This window comes from Daucus carota, chromosome 7 (genome assembly GCF_001625215.2).
Source record: "Daucus carota subsp. sativus chromosome 7, DH1 v3.0, whole genome shotgun sequence".
Classification (NCBI taxonomy): Eukaryota; Viridiplantae; Streptophyta; class Magnoliopsida; order Apiales; family Apiaceae; genus Daucus; species Daucus carota.
The window spans coordinates 8,184,474-8,205,392 of NC_030387.2; the positions used below are offsets into that span (position 1 = coordinate 8,184,474).

General features: G+C 33.6%; 2 protein-coding genes and 1 long non-coding RNA gene across 3 annotated transcripts; 1 reads left to right on the plus strand and 2 right to left on the minus strand.

The window, feature by feature from the left end:
- Nucleotides 1-1,368: 1,368 nt before the first annotated feature.
- LOC135148047 (uncharacterized) lies at nt 1,369-2,792 on the minus strand. Its single transcript, XR_010285879.1, has 3 exons — nt 1,688-2,792; nt 1,522-1,603; nt 1,369-1,441 (listed from the first exon to the last, which is right to left on the minus strand). It is a non-coding gene; the product is annotated as an uncharacterized LOC135148047 (long non-coding RNA).
- Nucleotides 2,793-7,414: 4,622 nt separating this feature from the next.
- LOC108193452 (uncharacterized) lies at nt 7,415-10,225 on the plus strand. Its single transcript, XM_017360112.2, has 7 exons — nt 7,415-7,733; nt 7,840-8,016; nt 8,100-8,249; nt 8,623-8,724; nt 8,806-8,876; nt 8,958-9,025; nt 9,647-10,225. Exons 1-7 carry the CDS (start codon nt 7,554-7,556, stop codon nt 9,880-9,882), a joined length of 984 nt encoding a protein of 327 aa, XP_017215601.1. The 5' UTR covers nt 7,415-7,553; the 3' UTR covers nt 9,883-10,225.
- Nucleotides 10,226-12,592: 2,367 nt separating this feature from the next.
- LOC108193340 (protein RETICULATA, chloroplastic) lies at nt 12,593-19,417 on the minus strand. Its single transcript, XM_017359945.2, has 7 exons — nt 18,662-19,417; nt 18,477-18,575; nt 17,197-17,417; nt 15,924-15,993; nt 14,746-14,825; nt 13,630-13,694; nt 12,593-13,056 (listed from the first exon to the last, which is right to left on the minus strand). Exons 1-7 carry the CDS (start codon nt 19,166-19,168, stop codon nt 12,863-12,865), a joined length of 1,236 nt encoding a protein of 411 aa, XP_017215434.1. The 5' UTR covers nt 19,169-19,417; the 3' UTR covers nt 12,593-12,862.
- Between the last annotated feature and the right edge of the window lie 1,502 nt (nt 19,418-20,919).

The following is a 20,919-nucleotide window of genomic DNA, read 5'->3' on the forward strand; positions in this document are numbered from 1 at the left end:
CAGTATCGTTAAACTCTTTTGTTATTTCCTACACATTGATGGCCAACCTTCTACTACATTTGCATCCTATTTTTCTATTAGTCTGAGGAATTCAGATGCATTCAGTTGGCAGGACATACCTGATGCATAGGTAGATGATCACCGATAGGATTGGCTATAATGGTTGTAAATTGGACATATCAGATATTATGTAAAATTTGCTTAACATGTAAAACATTGTGCCTTTGATGGTATTGGCAGAATATATAGGTTCAATATGATAATAAATGATGTGTAATTTTTCTCCAAATTTTTTACAGATCTGTAGATGTTAGACAAAAAATAGTCATCGTTGGCTAAAAATATAGATAAGTGGTGGGAATTGTTGGAGTGTGATATTATTTTGGAGACATTGGTTATATTTTTTATTTTTAGTATGGCAACTCATTCTATAACTAAATTTTTTCATGATTGGAGTTGCTTTTAAGATCGATGGAAATTGCGTACAACTTCAATTTGCAGGTTATAAACCTTTTTATACCGTTTCTTGTTTATCCTTGCCACACATTCACTATAAGACACAGTGGTGAAGCAATTTACATATTCAACAATTATACTGCATTTGTAATTTTAGCTTTGACATATTCAACAAGAATATACATCATATTTATCCCACCTGCTAATTATATTTATATCTACTCATCCCCTCCAAATTGCTCTATAACAATTGTATTATACAGAAAGACAGTTTGAATAAACAAGAGTATGCAGGGAGTCCCTAGTTAAGCAGAGTATAATCCAATACTAGTGATTAAGGATCAAAATGCAACAACTAAGACAATTACTAGACTCTGGAGTGGACATGTAATGTCCCATTACTGACAAGCATTCATTGGGATACCCTGTTTCCAATTCTCATCTAGCTACTCCAGATGGTAAAAATTCAGATAAAAAGAAGAACAGTTTTAAATTGTTTAGATGATCAGAAAATTCAACCCAAAACTTTAAGACTAATTAAATGACAAACATCGCAAACACTACTACACCAGAAACAAAATGTTATGACATATTACCTTTCAAATCTATTGGACTCAAAACCAGGAACACCTGGGGGGCCATATCAAAATGAGAGCACCCCTGTATTAACAATAAATTGATATAATTAGAAGATTACTTTTTACACATCTGATCATCAATATAAATGTTGATGAGATTACAAATTTCTCAAGTAGTTGAATTGAGTTTGTATGAATACACTTGCGGCGGAAGTGCTCCTGGGAAGCCAGGCTTCTGGGCACCAATTCCACCAGTGAAAATAGGATGGTCCGGTGACTCCGGTCCTGTAGTTTAAAAATACATGGCACAATAAGATTTGTAAATTTTAAAGCTCATTAATCAAAAAAAATAAAAGATAGAGGTCTACAGACTCATAATGCTTCCTCCTCCACTGCCAAAATCACCCCTAAAAAGGTTGACAAGTTTTTAATGAGTTTATGATAACAACAATGGCATATCTAGAAATATAAGTGAAGTCTGCCGCACCTGGGAGGATACGTTCCTGCACCAGACCCGGGATATGCATCAGTGCCACCAATGGAAGGGTAAATCGGAGGAACAATAAATTCTACATCAAAACTCACACATTAGAAAATTAGTAAATACACTTGTTAACAATTGCATTTGGGATTGTTTCGTGATTTAAGATTACCCAGAAGAGCTGTATGGTTGGCCTTCAGCAGGCTGAAATGTACCATCTGTTGATCCTTTAGCCACATAACTGAAAACGTGGTTTTTCGATAATTTTCATTAAGTAGCTGCTAGTAAGAAAAAAAAAAATCCAGTACATATACTAGAACAAAACAACACTCCACAGTATAGTCCGCATTACAAAAGAATCACCATAATATATCTAGACCAACAATATTAACTTTTGAAAATATTTTCCAAACAGATCATTATTCAATAGAAGCTTGAAATCAGTAATAAAGAGCCTGTCTAAATCCAAAATCTTTAGTGAAACATGTACTCATCTTTTACGAGTGAAGGTAAGGTCTATGTACATGTAACCCCTCGAAAATTAGGATTCAAGTGGAAGCTTGATTGCCGTCTCATGAGTTGTAATTGCTACAACTTGTTTAAACTAACAACCTGCCAATCACTTGTTAGTGGGTTTCAACTTGACTTCATTCGTTGATCAGTGATGCAAGGTATTTCCACACTTAATTGTAACTAGTTTTGTAGCCCGTGGTCCGGCCGTGGTAGGCACGAGCATGCTCTAATTTCATTTCTTGTAGGTTTCTCCATCAGTTTGGAAAATTACATATATCTTCTGTTTCACCAAGTTCAAGTACATAGCCACTTTTATATTCTTAGATGCAGAACTTTCTCTTCGCAGGACAACCTGCAACCTATCATAGGTTTCTGCAGAAACATAGTATTGAAATTGACTGCTATCTGGTAAGGTATAAGCTGATGGGAGACATGATTTCCATTAGTACTCATCTATCTACTATGAGCAACCTGCAGACTTGTTACAAAGTCCGATTCAGGTCGTCATTAATCATTTGATAGAGTATTTCAGTACGTATTCGTATGTATATACGTATATCCTTCATCTTTTCGGAAGTTTCAATGGAAGGATTCCTATACCAATGCAGCACAGTCAATTCCATTTGTTAGAACAGCTTCCATTGAGTCTCTGCCTTCAACTCAGTTTAGTTATTTTCTTTTCAATTTAGGAGTTTCTAATTTCTTTCCCTCTCCTAACGTGAAAGGGATGTTAACTATGATAGAGCCAGCTGGATAACAGCTTAATATCAATAGTTAGTTAGGAAGAGTAGTGCTCAGAGTTGTATATAAAGCCATGTTCATTTTAGTAACTTTCTTTTGTAACTTTCTAGGCAAGATAATAACATCAGTATTCAGTTGGTCTTCTTCCATATAGACATAGATATAATTATAACTCTGGCAAAAGCAAATTGTTATGCAATATATTATGGAGGAAAGTGCACTATGTGTACCTATACTTTGGCCTATACAACACTTGCAATACTGTAGTTTCAAATCCTACACCCGTAGTATTGTACTTTCGAATTTTATGCCGTGAGTGTACAACCGTCAAATAAACACTGACGTCGTTAGGGTACTCACGGAAATTATTATTTCAACGGCTCTTTTATCTTCTTTAAAGGCTCTCCTCTACCCAGATAATATATCTACACTCCTCTCCCAACATACAAACCCTAATCCCAAACAGTGACCTAAATCCTTTTCTTCTAAAATGGCCGCAAACAATGATAGTGAGACAAAATCGAGTAATTCCGGCCCCTCCCCTGAGATTCCTGATCTCGATCTATGTTTCTGCGACAAGATTGTTATTGAGAATTATTGTTACAAAGATATTTGTTTATATAGATAGTTCTGTATTTCGGCCCAAAGTTAAAAAGAATAATTAGTTGTTTAAAAAGACCCGTATTTCGGCTCAAGTACCGAGCGACCAAACTTCCAATGTTTCGGCTTTAATAGTAAAAAAGATAACATATTTTAGTTTAAAGAATTAATTGATTATATAGATTGGCTGTATTTCGGCCCAAAATTAAATAAATAGATTAGTTATATAGATAGGCCCATATTTTGTCCCAAGTACCAACCGACCAAACTTTTAATATTTCGGCTTTATTAGTATAGTATAGATGTCATATCTTCATCTATTCATTCTCAAAGATAAAAATCACAACTATATCTTTGCTAGTGATGAATATTGCCTTATAAGAAAATAACATATGTACCACTGAGAAAAAGAATCTACAGGTTCTTCAACAAAAGTCCATATAAAATATCAATTACTATTCGCACCTTTATTAAATTGAGATGGCTTAGCCAGTCAAGCCAAACTGTAAACTTATAAGTAAACTTCTGGTTTACTTCAAAATCAATTTCAATTATGTTTATTATAAATTATTGGAGAATCTTTCTCCAAGTTACTTGTAATCTTCTTGGGAGAGTATAATTGCATCAATAATAGACATGCTCTTCTAGAGTAAAATGTACTTGAGAGAGTAGATAAAAATATACATGTTCTTCGAGAGCCTTATTCATGCTCTTCAAGAGCCTTATACATGCTCTTCAGGAGCCTTATACTTTCTCTACCCAAGTCTTATATTTAGAAAAATTATAATGAGGCATCCTCTATATCCTCCCCTTTGGATGACTCATTTTAGATATGAAGTATTGATACTAGTCATTTTTATAACAATCGAGAGAAATATTTCTTATACACATAATAAGAATATGACTTAAAATATTTGTAATGTCATGACCATTGCTACTATCATGGTTGATATCCTTTGATTTTCTAATACTATCATATTATGGTACAATATCATATGTTGCAATTCATAATCCTTTCATCAATAGTTCAAATTTAGTAAACCACATTTAGTCACGATATCAACTCATGAATTTAACAACCCAAATATTCGTCAATTTCATAATATTGTATCTGCGAGACACAATATAATATTTATTTATTCAATTAAAATCTATTATATCCAAATATTATACTATTCTTCATATAGAATCATCCTTCAGGGATATTATATCATTTAGGATAAACACGTAATTTGAATGTTATACTATTATATCATTCTTCTGGAATGTAATCAAGTGTTTAAACACATAACATTTATTCTATAGACATCGCTCAATATCATATTTATGAAAAATATGATCAATATCCATTAGATATTTCACAAGAATTAAACACAACGTCAATGTGTGACAATAAAAGATTTTATTATATAGAGACAACCTCTGGTTATTATTACGTGCAACTTATGGTTGCAATCATTTATTATTATTTAATTAAAAACAATATCACCCGGTAGTTGTCGATTATATCAACATCATTTAACTTAAGTGGTAAAAAAACACTTTTACCAATACTAATTATAAATCAACTATAAATTTAAGGCAAGTAGTGATAGTAACATTTGATCAATTATCAAGAATTTCACATGGAGATCACATAATATCACTTATTTGAAGCATGCATATGTAATATACTTTAATATGTGAGCAACATATAGTGTGTGCCTATAAGCCATCTCTTTCAAATCATAATATATAAAATTTTGACTATCTCAAAATTTGGGGTGTCCTTGAAATAAAAAGATTAAATATGGACAAGTAAGGATCTGTGTAGCATATATTAATCTGAGATACATAGACAAAGACAGAGGTGAGGTTATACATGATGTACATAGATAAGAATGATATGAAACTTCTATATCTCTCATAGAAAAATTAGCTAAGTCATTAATTAAGCTTACTACCAATTTAAACTCATATGAAATAGATAAATGACTTGAGAAAAATTCATTTTTTAGAATAGAGTGGAGCACATATGTGACAACCCAGGTCAAATCCCGAGTCTTTTTCGAAAATCAGGTCAAGTCCCGAAATCCGAATCCGAAAATAAGCCGAAATAAACTGGCCCAATTGCAACAACTTGGGTAATCCACAAGCCCACCACATGCCCCCAAAAGATCATGATTTGTTGGTGCAATTGGTAGTAATACTTATGCTTATAAACTGAACAAATATCCTCACTCTTCTCGATGTGGGACTGGGGTGTTACAACATATGACTCATGACCTTTTAAAGATTAGAGCAACTTACTATCTATTAATCATGTACAATTTTTAGATTATAGAGTCACTAATAAATTATGATTTTTTTTTGTGGATTCATTTGAATAAATTGATCACATGTACACAAATAAATTGATCACATGTACACAATATAAATTGATCACATGTGAACAATATAAATTTCTCAAATTAAAATAATGTAGTGTGCGGGAAAGAGAACGCAAGTGAGAATTATCACATGAATTCTACACATATTTAAGAATGACATAATATATAAACCTATAGTAATCCACCACCGACGGTATTCATCAAAATTATATATAATGATTATATATAATGATTACTGAAAATATAATATAATATGGTAGGAAAAAACAACAACATGATTTTCATTAGTAAAAACAAGTATCTCACAAATATTCAGATCCCAAGAGAGCCGAGAATAGAGGTCCAAAATATTTCATCCAATTCCAAAAGGGTCCAAAATAGTTTATTCAAATTCAAAAGAATTATTCAAATCCAAAAAGGTCCAATATAATTTACTCAAATCCAAAAATATCCGAATAATATTTTTAAATCCATAAAAGACTAAAGCATATCCATATCAGTCTATACTAACTCCAAAAACTATAAACATCCACACATCCAAAATCGATTATTCCAAAAGCAAACTTAAAAACATGTAAACATATAATATGATTCTATTTATATTTACTTGGATGATGGCCGGATGAATTCACAACTTACATGTATCATATCAAGAATACTAACTAGTTTGAGTTTTAGAAAATTAAGGGACTATTCTACAATATCCAAAATCTCTCAATTTTAATGTACAACTAATTTAGTATAATTTTAGGAGAATATCAAAACTAGCAACACTCAAACATATACATTTAGTATAGTACCATAAAATAAAATAAATGGTGAAGGGAGACTTCCCTTAAAATCTTACGATTTGATGTTCAATTCATTTGAGTTCAAGATGTCTTACTTCAAGAATGACTTTGAAAAACCACTAATCCGGAAGAACAACAAACTTATCGTAACAAGAACAATCTTCATCGATAACAAAGCAGGAGAGTAGTCTTACAAACAAAGCAGAAGAGCGAGCCGGACGACATACAACAAAATGAAAAAGCAGATCATGCTGATAACGTGTTATGAAATAATATACATAGAAAGATAATTGAGAGAGCTTGATAAGAGAGAAAGGAGTAGATTTCATTGTATTATCATATGGCTATACAAATGGCTTTTATATAGGATTACAAGTGTCAGTTACAAGTAACTCAAATGTCTAGCTAGTGAAAAGCCAAAAGTCTAGCCACTGAAAAGTCAAAGGACATCCACATAAATATATTATTTATAACAAATCGTGATAAAAGTTAATAAATTTAAATGACATAAGGTGAAATTGCGTGGGATGTTTGGAAAGAACGACGGATCGTCATAGATAAATTTCTTGTACATTTTAAAAATATAATTTTTTCTGAAAAAGGTATTTATTTTGTAAAAAAAATATAAGTATCTCATAAATTTTTACTCCGAAGAGATATATCAAATATAAGTACGGTTTTTCTTTAGACACCAAATTCTATAATTACGTAGATTTTGATTGGCTTCCACTTCTTTATAATGGCAGACCTCTCTGCAAATTTACCAACCACACCAATAAAAATCCACCAAATTTATAAAATTTGGTGCTTAGCATGTGCGCACACTAAACAAACCCATACAAGTAAGACAGAAAAATATATAAGACAACAAAAATTGAGAAAACATAATAAATAAGGAAAGTAGAAAGCGAAGAGAGAGAGAGAGTTTAAATTAGGGTTTTGTAGGGTTTATCTATCGTTCTCTGGTTGAATCGTGTTTTTGATTTAGAGCATGAATCATATATAAATAAATAAATAAAAGAAGATGGAGGCTAGAGTAGCTGTGTCTAGCCATGGTGAAGAGGCAACAAAATACATACAGAAGAAACATATTCAGACTCAGTCTCAGATTGGTGCTGTGCCGCACCTACTCGCCGGAGGTATCGCCGGCGCTTTTGGTAAAACCTGTACTGCCCCTTTTGCTCGCCTCACCATTCTCTTCCAGGTTTATTTCACTTGTTTCTCATCAATTTCACACTTTTTTACATTTTTATTTATTGTCTCTTGTTTTTGCTTTTTATTGTTAGTAAGCTATGATTTGCTTGTTTTAGGTGCAAGGTATGTACTCTGATGTTATGGTGTTGAACAAGCCTTGTATTTGGCGTGAAGGCCTACGTATTGTAAATGAAGAAGGATTTAGAGCTTTTTGGAAAGGGAATCTTGTTACGATTGCCCATCGGCTTCCGTATACTGCTGTTAACTTCTATGCCTATGAGCACTACAAAAGTGTTAGTATCGATCAGTGCTTGTCAATTTTGATTTTTTAATGTCCTGCTCACGTATCAACTAATGCCCTGTTTTGTTTCTTCAGTACTTGAAGTCGGTTACTGGCTTCCAAAGTCGCACAGATAGTGTTGGTGCTGATATGTGTGTGCATTTTTTCTGTGGTGGTTTAGCTGGAGTCACAGCGGCTTCTGCTACTTATCCCTTGGATCTTATCAGGACTCGTCTTGCTGCACAGGTAAAGAAGCCTACTTTCCCCTGAATTTTGTTTTGCACTCTGTTTACCGTCCAACAGCGCTTATAGACTTCTCGAAAACTCTCTACTCTCAAAGTCTATGCTTCATGCTTGCTATTCAATCTCTGGGCACATCATCATCATACCATGTTTTCCTAAGTCATATTAGCAGGTAGAATGCTTAAGTAACTTTGTCTCATTAAGACAATGCATTTAGCATTTTCCATATCAGGAATTTGACTTTGTGATATTAAGAGATACAAGTATCTTAGCTTAAGCCCTACAAGTAAAATGAGTACTTAATGAAAAGCTTAGTTTCATAGAATCTATTTCTGCTTGAGCTTTTGTATTGACTCTTTTAACTTGAACTATGTAGAGGAGTACTATATACTATCAGGGTATAGGTCATGCACTGCGTACCATTTGCAGAGATGAGGGCTTTTTTGGTCTCTATAAAGGCATGGGAGCTACATTGCTGGTATGCTTTTATCACGATTGTAACTCTTTATGTTGAGATACAGAAACTTGATTGAAATTAAGATTTTGTTGCCTGTTTCAGGGAGTGGGACCTAGTATAGCAATAAGTTTTTCTGTTTACGAGGCCATACGTACATACTGGCATTCTAAAAGGTGAGTCCTCAATGCTGTGTTAGCGAAAATATTTTATACTAAGCTGTGTTACTGAACGGAAATTGTTAATTGCTAAATTAGGCCAAATGACTCTACTACCATGGTCAGCCTTGCTAGTGGCAGCCTTTCAGGCCTTGCATCTTCAACAGGTACCTTGATAATTTGTAGGGTAATTTGATTTCAAGTTAACTATACCATTCCTGCATTAATTGTTTGATTTATCTTTCCTTCATCTTGTGCCTGTTTTGGTAGAATCCCTAAATTAGTAACGAAGCATCACCCGCATTAAGCAGTGTGCATCGTGTTTAATAAGCTGACCAGTTTTCCTTCTAAACCATCAGTACTCAAACTACGAGGTAGCATTAGCCATTAGGATGCCATTTGTCTCCAGGTTTTATGGTCGTTTTTGTGTTTCTTAAGGTTAATTTTTTCCATTAGCAAGACTGCACTTGTAATTCTTAGGTAAGTATGTTACGGTCTTATGTATGAAGTAGCTCAGTCTGTAGTGTTTCGAAAATATTTCTGGAATTAAAGAAATTATATTCATCTATAATGTTAGTTATATAGAGAATCAACATTACCGAAGAACTACTTGTATAGGTTAACATGGTTCTTAAAATTTGCTCTTACTCTTTGTCATCAAGTGTGAATGTTGGAGTGATGTAATTACCAGCCAGGCTGATCAACAAGAGAAGTTCACTAATTTCACTAATTTTAACATGGCCAACCATTCCCTTTGAACTGCTGCTCTATATTTCTGCTCTTTGCAGCAACATTCCCTTTGGATCTTGTAAGGCGAAGAATGCAATTGGAAGGGGTTGCAGGAGAAGCCCGGATCTATAATACTGGCTTGGTAGGGACATTTAAGCACATCTTCCGGAGTGAAGGCTTACGAGGCTTGTACAGAGGCATTCTGCCAGAATATTACAAAGTGGTTCCAGGTGTTGGAATTGTTTACATGACATATGAGATGCTTAAGGAACTTCTGTCGGATTGGTCATCCTGAAAAAGCTAATACATAGTTGATGTCACCCTTCGCTGTGCCAATTGTCTTTGGACATGTGGGTAAGAGGCTGGGTACAGTTTTGATCGAGGTTAAAAAGACGAGTAGAACTCTATGGCTTTAATTTTTCTTTTCTAGTAGCACTTAGAAATTTCCTGGTAAAATATCAGTGATGATGAAAAAAGAGTGTATATGATATTTTCTCTAACATTAAAAATCTACCCGTCTAATTAATTGTTTATATGTCTAGTAACAGAGGATATGATGTGGCCACTGATGGTTGTACTTAAGAAAAGTTATATTGTGTTACTTTGTTTAGTTTGATTATATATGTTATTTTTGTTTCTGCTGTGCTTTTGAGTTGTGTAAAACTTTGTCCTTGTGTAAGGTTTTATAGTTGGAATATTAATACGTTCCAGTTTAACCAAATTATTATAATTGAGAAATTTTGTGATAAATTTCTAGACCTTTGTTTTGCTATATTAAAATTTTAGACCTTTGAAAAATACTCACTTAAAGATGTATGAAAATGCAAATATCTAGCTGAAACAGGTGTTAATTTGTAAAAATACTATTAGCCAGAGTAGCTGGCGAAAACGGGGCCTTTTGTATCATCAAAAGATCAGGGGTCAAACATCATCCGTTCCCGGAGGTCTATCTGCTTCCGGGGTCACTTGAGTTGATGAATATCATCCGTTCTTAAAGGAGCTGAGGAGCTGAGGGTGTTCTTGTAATACAGTTGAACCTCGATTAAGTAATAATCGTTAAAGTAATATCCTCACTAAAGTAATATTTTTTTCTAGTCTCAACATAATGTACATAATGTAAATAGTGTATTTTTACTCTCAATAAACTAATAAACTCGATAAAGTAATTTTTTTTGTTGGTCCCAACATTATTACTTTAAAGAGGTTCAACTGTAGAGGCTGAGAGTTGATGGCATTTTAGTAATTTGTTTGGTGTGTTAGTCAGTTGAAGCCAATATATGTGTAAAATGATATCTTGCTGAACTAGATGATTGAATGTGGGTGTGTTGAAACTTAGTGCTCTTTAATAGATCATTTGCTGTTTTCTTTATGGTATCAGAGTTGTAATTGATCAATTTTTCAGTAAGCTACTTCGCTGCTTCTGTTCGTTCATAACTAAATCGATCAACATATTGATTGGAAACTGATACATCAAGTGAGAAATCTCAATATTCTGCTCTGTTAATCAATAATTTGCTACAAATTGAGTGAGAATCAATTAATTTTTGCTCTCTTGTTGCTAAAATGACATCTGGATCGCGTTTCACGTTTGCGGATATGTAAAATTCTCTATTTCTTCATCCGACTGATGGACCGAAGTGTCGAAGTTGCAAGGACCTGCAGTTACAGGATCTGAAAGCGATTGATGGAAATTCAACTTGCCTCGACGAGGAAGTTAGGGTTCATGCTCGGAACTGAAGTACGGAGTTGGCACACATGCTACGGATGCAATACAATGGGACAAATGTAACACAATGATAATCTCTTGGCTACATAATAATATTTCTGAATCAATTAAGAAATCTATATTGTTTAAAGAAGTGGATTATAAGTGATAATTTACAAATTATTAGTGTTAAATAATAAGACTTATAAATTATTTAAATGTTTGAATAGTATTATTAATAATTTAAAATCTAAAGTGTAACATGAAAAAAAGAGGAAAACATATAAATTACAAAGAAAAGCTAATTTTCAATTATGCGATCGATAAAGTAGTAGTTGAGTCTTGTGCTTCATTTGATGAGTTTTGTCATTGCATCCTATCTTAAGACTCAGCCAAAGCTCATCATACTATTCTTACTTTTTACTACGCGCGTCAAACGGATAAAACGGATACGGATTTGTCCATATCCGTATCCACCTACTCAAAATCGGATCCGGATCCGGATACGGATAAGCAAATTTTAGAATAAAAAGATCTGTATTCGTATCCGGCCGGATATTATTCGGATACGGATATTATCCGTATCCGCTTTTCAAACATCACCAAAAATCAAATATACATTGTGAGATTAATTAAAAATACATATTTTGAACCGTTCAACAGCAAATGTATACCTGGTCAGAAATTAATAACATACTTTAACAGAAGTTTGGGCATTCAGACAAATATTTCGAACAAAATATTAATTTTAACAACTTAAAATCACAAAACAACATTATCTGCAACAATTTTAAAAAAAAAAAGCTTGATGAAGATACTTCCATTTTCTCTATTTGCAAGATACTTAATGCTTCTTTTTTATTCTAAATATTAATTCTTTTTCAAAATTTATATGATAAAGTAAAAAATATAAGTAAATAATAAATTTATATAAGTATTATTATATACATATAATAATAATTTCGGATACGGATATTTTCGGATACAGATACGCCTATATCCATATCCGTATCCGCAAACCCCGGATTCGAATACGTATAATATCCGTTTTATTCCAGATACGGATTATATCCGCTTTTTCCCGGATACGGTAACGGATTTTTCGGACGGATATCGGATCTTTCGGATTTTTTTGACAGCCCTACTTTTTACTAGTACTGGATATTTATTGTTACAGATTCAACATATCGGTGCAACCAACAAAATATGCATATAGAGCTATAAATAAAGTACTTGATCCCTTGCCGTCTTCATCTCCGTGATTTTAATCTATTAGGTGAATTTTGAAGGGGGGAAAAACTGTAATCAAAGAAGATGCATGGATAATTACTAGTGTACACTAACTTCCTATACCTGAGTAAAAAATATCTCAGGAACATTCTTCCGATATCAAAATTAAAAAACATAACCACCCCCACCTTAAATAAGTACAGCACATACAGGCTGCTTTCCTTGATAATTTGGGCCTTAAAGTAGTAAACAAACCTATATTTCCCACCTTACTATCATATCCCTTTAGCAGGCTAAAAACATCAAACACTAATCATCAAGATGCTTGATACATCTACATCTATTGTACCCCACTCCATCTGGCCCAGTCAACAAATTGCATGCCACCATACACATTATTTGCAAATCGTACTCCGACTGTAAATGCCAATGCCACCGGCGGAACTTGCTTTGCCATTGGAGATGCTTCCACCAAGCGTTCCAATCCGTTAATAATCTGATATCTAGTGTTCGAAGAAAATCCAAGAAAAACTCCTGCGAGTTCAATAGGAACATTATCAATACTACAAGTGGAGCAGCAACAGATTAAATCCATTAATATATACAGAGCAAGTGATTATATATATATAAGCCAACCTAGTGCATCCTCTTATATATTGCACCGTGGTGCACCATTTAATGTATTATAGAATAACATTAATCATCCTTTCACAAAACATAAAATTTGATTCTAATGTAGAGCACTATAATACAGAAACTAAAAAAATAACACTTAAAACTTGAAAAAAGAACTTGATCTTACATTTGGTTATACAGCAGAATAATTCAGGATAATTTTTATTAAACTGTAGAATCATTTTATAATACTTCATTAATTTCTTGATTTTTGGAGAAAACGTTAAATAGTTACATTTTTGATTCATTTTTTTAAAATTTATAACTATATTTGTATAAAACTATATGTTAAATATACGTATTATGTAGATTTTAATAATGGCGCACTATATAAGACTATAAGAGGGTGCACTGTGAGTGGAACCCTATATACACACATATATCATAATAACAATTCAAATAGAAGAAGATTAGGAATTTGGCAAGGCATACCCCAAAGTGCAGCGCTCTTAATTAGTGGTGGAACTGGAATGTCCGCTTCTGATTTCTTAACGTTCCTGAACATGTAGATGTATATGGTGATCAAATTTCGATTTTAAGCAACCTTGAACAATTGTGGTAAATCATCCAGCTCAATTAATCTACATACTGGTGGATTTAATTGACCAAATGAAGATCCTATTACCCAGTGTCATCTGATGCCATTTGGCAGCTTCTAAAAAATCTTAATAATGTCCATAAGTCTCGTCAACTTCTAAGACACTTCAAGATTTTTCAAAAAATGGAAAGAGGGGAGGGTGGACTTCACCGAACATCTCTATTCCATAAGGAGAGATCTGCGTAAATTTTACCGTCTCCATACCCTACTTCTAGGGCGAACATACCAAGTATTTTTGGTTTTTTATATGCAGAGTAGCTCAATCTCCAAAAACATACTGTCTCACTGTTGGATGATTGTGGATCCTGATAATTTATGTACAAGGATTGAAAAGATATCCTAATGACATAGAGGCAGGAATCTAATATTCTTCACATTCTGGCAATGCAAAGGAATATTCCAAAACTATAGCCCCTAAGGGTAAGGCCCGTCAAACCCCTTAAGAAACACGAATAAGTTGATAACAGTTCACAAACTACTTCAATACAAAAAGGCAGTACTGCAGCTGCTCATTTACCAGACCAGTAACTATGACTAACCACAGTAGCCATTCTTCAAAACTATTAAATCACTTCAAAAGTCTAATGCAACAAACTGTGACCCTGACAAATCATGTTAGCTCCAGATTGTTTATCGAAAAAGGAGTCAAAAGGCTATTAATACCCCGTGCATTTACACTAACCAGTATCCATATGCAATTAAACTAAGACACAGAATTGTTTATAAGATTAATCTTCTAGATGAAGCAATTTCCAGCTTGTTTCAGTTCTACAGATCATGTCATAGGCATATTCAATTAATCCAATCAGCTTTTACTGTAGTCAGTTCATTAATTCATATATAGTTTTGGTAGCCAGTTCTTATATAATGTGATTTCTATTCCCTTTATTCGTAGCAGGCTTATTAAATGAATGGATGTAAGCATGCTATGCATTCAAGATAATAAATACCTTTTGGCCGTCATGATCAGGTTGGCAATGCCTTGACCAATAATACCGCATCCAAAACCAACAAATCCGTACATAATGCCCTGGAAAATGCTGGGTCAGATAGTTTTGCATACATAAACACACAATAGACTTGCTAGTTGCTATGCATTTAACTAATTGAACAAAGAAAGATGGTGCAAGAAAAAAGTTGTCAAGTATTATAGAAAATAATACACAAACAAACAAATTAGGATAATAAAAACATGTATACAGGTTCACATTACTTTTGTATTCTCCATTTATCAGCTGAACACAAAAGCTAGCCATTAATAAGATCAGTAAGAAGATAAACATCATGGGGTGTGTTCAAAGAAAGGCAACAACTTCAGCATTAATAGGCCAGCAGCACCTGTATTTACCTCCATGAGAGACAATGTGACATGTTATCTGGTCGGCGTTATATGATGTAACAAGTTCTGACTGTATTACGATCACGTCTAAATCTAATTGCAACAGGTTGCTAGACTAAAAATCGCTCCAGTAGTTTCTGAAATACATGCTAGTCCTATTTATAGGCCGTTTGACTATTTGCACGTAACTTTAGGTGCTTTGACCATATAACAAAATTAATATATTTGTAATTTTCTCTTCTGAATAAAAATATAATATAAATATTTTTATTCAGAAAAAGAAAATTTAAAAAATGCTAATTTTAGATATGTGGTCAAAGCTTCAAAAGGTCAAACGACCCATATAAAGGACCAGAGGGAGTATCATGGTTGTGGATGCAAAAGGATGTTCCTACTCTCAGTGCTCTATGCTCTATATCTACTCTCAATACTCTAATTGTGGCAACCATTCATCCCATTGAAGGGAAGCATCACAGATTCACACGTCAACAGTTATTCGCATCTGTAAGGGGCAATGTGGTTATGATGGAATCACCTTTGGGGAAATTACTAATTTATGAAACATAGAAATATGCATCACTCTTCAAGTTTTCATGTCTTGGGCACCCATCATTTCAAATTATTAAGTAGTTTAGAACAGTAATTGTACTTGCACTACGTTCAAACTAAAACAAAGACAATCGATGGTATGAAATCTTAATATCAAAACTTGTCAAATCACACCAAATAGTGTAAAAGTGTCAAGTCAATGCTTATTTCCACAGATTCCCATGTTTGTGGAAGTATTACCTTATAGAAGTAAGTGCCAATCCTCTGTTTTACTGTAAAACTACATCCTGGCCTTTCTGCCTCAAATACACTGCATAAATAAGCGCCAAAAGATATAGAGCCACAGTCAAATGGGGTGAATAATGAAATTCAGAATGAAAAAGCACTACAAATCTCCAATAATAAGCTATTGCAACATATCTGGTTTCAAAGTTGATATCAGTCTCACAAAGTCTAGGTGTTCTCATCAAAACATTACATTCGTGAAAAGCTCAAAAACTTGTTAGGAAAAACATATTTAAGAATCGATAATATAATTGAATAAACATGTACCACCCAAAAAGGTTAAGAGGGTAGCTCTAAGTTTAGTGTAGAAGATATTTAGCTGCTGTTATTATTCAGTATCTGAGTATGCTTCTTGAACAGTTCTCCACACTTCTTTGGCAGTCGAAAGGAACAAATACATCTTACCAATATTTACCTCCATTGCTGTTGTGACCACTGAAGAAAAATTTGTCCATTCAGTTTGTGAATGGTTATTTGAAGAGACTTTTGATTATCAAAAATAGTATAAGAAGTATCTTGAGGGTTTTGTAGGACAGATGAACCCCCTGAACTGTTCTTTGAGACTGTAGAATATGATGTGTTTTGAGGGCCTGCCATGAGTATCTTAAGGCTGAGAGTAAAGACAATTTCTAATAGAATTCTCAAGTGTAGCTCTGATACCATGTAGAAATCAGAATTCTATATCATTATCTATGAAAAGATGAAGCCTTTATATAGGACATGTACAGACAAGAGAATATTTGGTATCAAGTGCCAAATATTAAGTATTAACAGCCTACGATTCGATATAACCAAGGCAACATTTAATTTATTTAAGTATGGAAACTATATCAATTATACAGCCTGATTTCCTACTCTAGGGATACTGGATAACAGCAGCTAATATCTTCTACATTCAGATTTTCATAAGCTAAGTAAATCCATTCCATCTTAATTGTTTATTTCTGTTCCAGCGAGTGCAATAGATACACCAGATCACCAATTACTCTTTTTACTGAAAAATTGTACAAGTCCTAATATAGGACAAACTATGTATATTTAATAGATGACTAATAAGGAATCTTTATAGACTTCAACATCTAAATCTCGCAAGTACAGTTGAAAGTTTTGTTTGATGTTGTGTATATCAACCTTGACATGGCATTTTTGATAAACATCCATCAACAGGATATAGAAAATGGCGTGGATGGAACTACTTGAAAGCTTTATAATGAGATAGACAGACAACCTGCTAGGAAGGGCCGCATAAGCATGTTGCATACGTCCAAGTAATCCCTGAGATGTAGACAATCTTCCAATACGGGCATAAGGAGCCAACATACCAACTAACGCAACATTAACAACTACTCCAACCAACATATCAGCGGTATATAACTCAAATTCTGCCCAAAAATCTTTTCCCCTCGATTGAACCTCCGCAAACGTTGCACAACAAGTATCAATAACTATCTGCAAACCAAATTATCAGAGTACAATAAATATACATCGTCTAACAAACTGTAACAATAACAGAACAGACTGCTCACCTAAGGCCTCAATCAGGTCACTTACTAAAGGTGTCACAAACAGGGACAAACAAGCAACACACCTTAATCGTGATATCAACATAGAAAAAACAGGGAGGAAACTAGGAACTGAAGGAATATGTTGGGAAGTCAATTCCATAGAGAGAAAAATTAGGAAGTTGCATAAATAAAGAAGGGGAGGAAATTTAGAAATATAAATTCTCTTTGTAATGTTTGGAGTCAGTTTGACCACTAAAATGCCTCAAAAATTTGTTACTACTTTATTCAATTAGAAGCAATACAAACTATCTTCTCTAAATTATATTTTTTACTTCTTTTGTTTTATGTATTTATTATTAGTAACCAAATTTATTACAGAAAGCAAAAGAAGTGTATTTGAAGATAAACTTGATACAGTAACATAGCATCAGCTTGAACTTACAAAACTAAGTCAAATCGCTGATTTGTTTTCGTCGTGTTCAATAAACATATGCACAAATCAATCACTACAATTAAAAGTGCAGCTCTACTATCTCATAAGTGTAGTATTGTATAAACTGGACCTCACTCTGCAAATTGTGAGGAGTTAAATGTTTGATGATTATATTGATTCTAAATGCAAGGAGCTTCAGTCTAATATAATTACCAACGATATTGAACATATGTTTAATGGACGCAAACAGAAGTGATGACCCTTTTGGTTGGATGGTATCGCTCAATCTGCTCACCGGAAGTTGAGGGTTCGAATCTTGTCAAGAGAAGATGGTAATATTTTTTTTCCCAAACAGTGTTTTCAATGCTATAGTTGTAATTATGAGTAGAATGGAATATCAATTGAGCATATACCCTAGACACCTAGACATTCGGTACTCAACAAAAAATTTAAGCTTGATTAGTTTTCCACACACATACAAAGTTATATTAAACTTGCAAGCAGTCTAGAGCATATCCAACAAGTAGTGCCCAATCCAACAATTGCTGCCAAAAGAGTGAATATACATACCTCAGTTCCTATCTTGAAAAGAAAAGTAGGATCAGCTAACATTCGATTCCGAAGCATTCCACATGATCTCATAGCAAACCCCAGAGGCCAGGCTGACCCCTACAATCAAAAATCAGTAAATTCAATCCACATCACAAAAGAAAAAAAATCAGAAAAATACAAGCACATTTTTGAAAATGACATACCTGCAAATCAAGATATCTATCAAGAAGCACTTTCCTGATTCCAACAGTTTTGGCAGCCTCCAGCATATCAGAAGGAAGTTTGGCACCCCGAGCTTCGATTTCTCTCATCACCTGAGTAAAATTAAGCAAGGGACCAAACTCTTTCTCTTCCGGGTCACCACCCTCGCCATCGCCACCGCCACCAAGAGCCTTGCCATTACCAGCATCATCCCCACCATCCCCACTGCCATTATCAACATTTGGTTTGTAATCACTCTCATCTAAAACCCTAACACCATTTCTCCCATTCAAGCTTTCACTATCTTCAACAACTTTATCAACCGCACCGATAGATTCAAACCCACCACCTTCTGAATTAGCTAAACCCCTTACTCTTAAACCATCTCCCACTCTCAAGTTCCGTACATTTGAAACCCTAAAATAGAAGAGCTTTTTAGCCGGACAAACAAGCTCATTTCGCAGATTAACCGAATGGGCCGCTGCAATTCTTGAAGAATAGACGGCCATTGCAGTAATATATGATTGCTGTGAATTGGGTATCCAACAACTTTCCTTGATTTTGTTAAATAGCACTATATATGTCAGATTTCTAGTGTTTATACTTAGCTTTTCTTCACCTGAAACTCAAGAGGTGGCTGTATAATAAAAAAGATGAGATGGAAATAGCACGTGTAGGGTTTACCCTCCAAAACCCTTTATTTCGTCCACTCTCCCCTGAATCATTTCGGTTCTAGTCACTGTCAAAAAAAAAGGTTTGATTCCAGTCGAGAGGAGCTATTTATCTTTAAACTATTTTGAGCTTTTAGGAGGGGTGTATCCCATTCGGATTTTAATGGATTGTTTTTAGTCTATGGATTTTAATGGATTGTGTCTGGTTTTGATTTTGTACGGATTTTTCATAAAATGTCGCAGAGTCATCGGATTTTAAAGTATAATTTAAAATCCCAATTGAATACCACCAGATTTTGTAGCATAATTTGAAATCCCAATTGAATACCTCAAGATTTTAATGGATTTCAAACAATCCCAATCGAATACCCTCGGATTTCATGAATGCAAAAAAAATACTTTAAAATCTCAATCCAATACACCCCTCTTAAACTCGATAATAGATTCTGTAAAAAAAAAACTCGATGATGAATTATTTGAATAATTGTTTAGGACAGGCACTATCGTGAAAAATAGGAATCGTATTTAGGGATTAATTAGTAAATTAAAGATTACCGGAATGATTAATCGGAACTAATTTGATTTTAATTTTAAAATTATATATAATATTTTATGATATAATATAATATATTATAATATAATATAATATATTATAATATAATATAATATAGATTTATAATCATAATAAATAGTATCAAATGAAAATTGTATAAACTCATCACAAAAATATTACCTATACACATGTATAATAAATATCATTACTTTTTAGGTTATCTCACAAATAACAACTTTTTTAATTTAATGTATTGATTAAATCTAATTTTAAATTAAAAAAATTCAACTTCCTTTCATTTTAAATTTTTGCACTTTTTTCATAAATAATCAAGTTTGAAAGATTTTTTGCACATACTATCACTTTTTAAAACAAATTGCAAAAATATTGTATTTCTGAAAATATTGCAAAAATACGGTGGTTACATATACAACTATATCTACAAACTGCTAACAACCATATATATATGCATAATTTCGGTATTTTTGGTCCAGACTGAACCGGATTATTTCAGTTCGGTATGGTTCGGTCCATTATAGAATTTCGGTCCGGTTCGGTACGGAAAAAATTTAAATTTCGGTTTTGAATTTATTTTTAAAAAAAATTACATTTAGTTGCAACTGGTTGCAAATACAGAAAAATTAATACCCATCCAATACTAATATAAACATTGAAACCTCAAAAGCAACTAAAACAACAAATTAAAAATCAACTAAAAGCAATCAACCTTCAACCTCGTCAGGAAATCACCACCAATCAAATTTAATGAATCTCTAGTGCAACATGAAATGACTCAACATCAGCATCCTCTTCTTTGTCACTCCCATCGTCGCCATGCTCATCCGCTCCGCCGACTGGCCATACAATCGTCGCCGCTCGCTCATCACTGGTGATGAAACTCCGATCCCGATTATCGGAGGACTCCTTCGCTTTCTTCAAGACAACACGAGACATAAAGACATAGGCGGAAGAGAGCAATGAAAGAGAGACAGGAGAGCAAGGAGATAGAGGAGAGAGGGATACGAGGAGAGGGTGG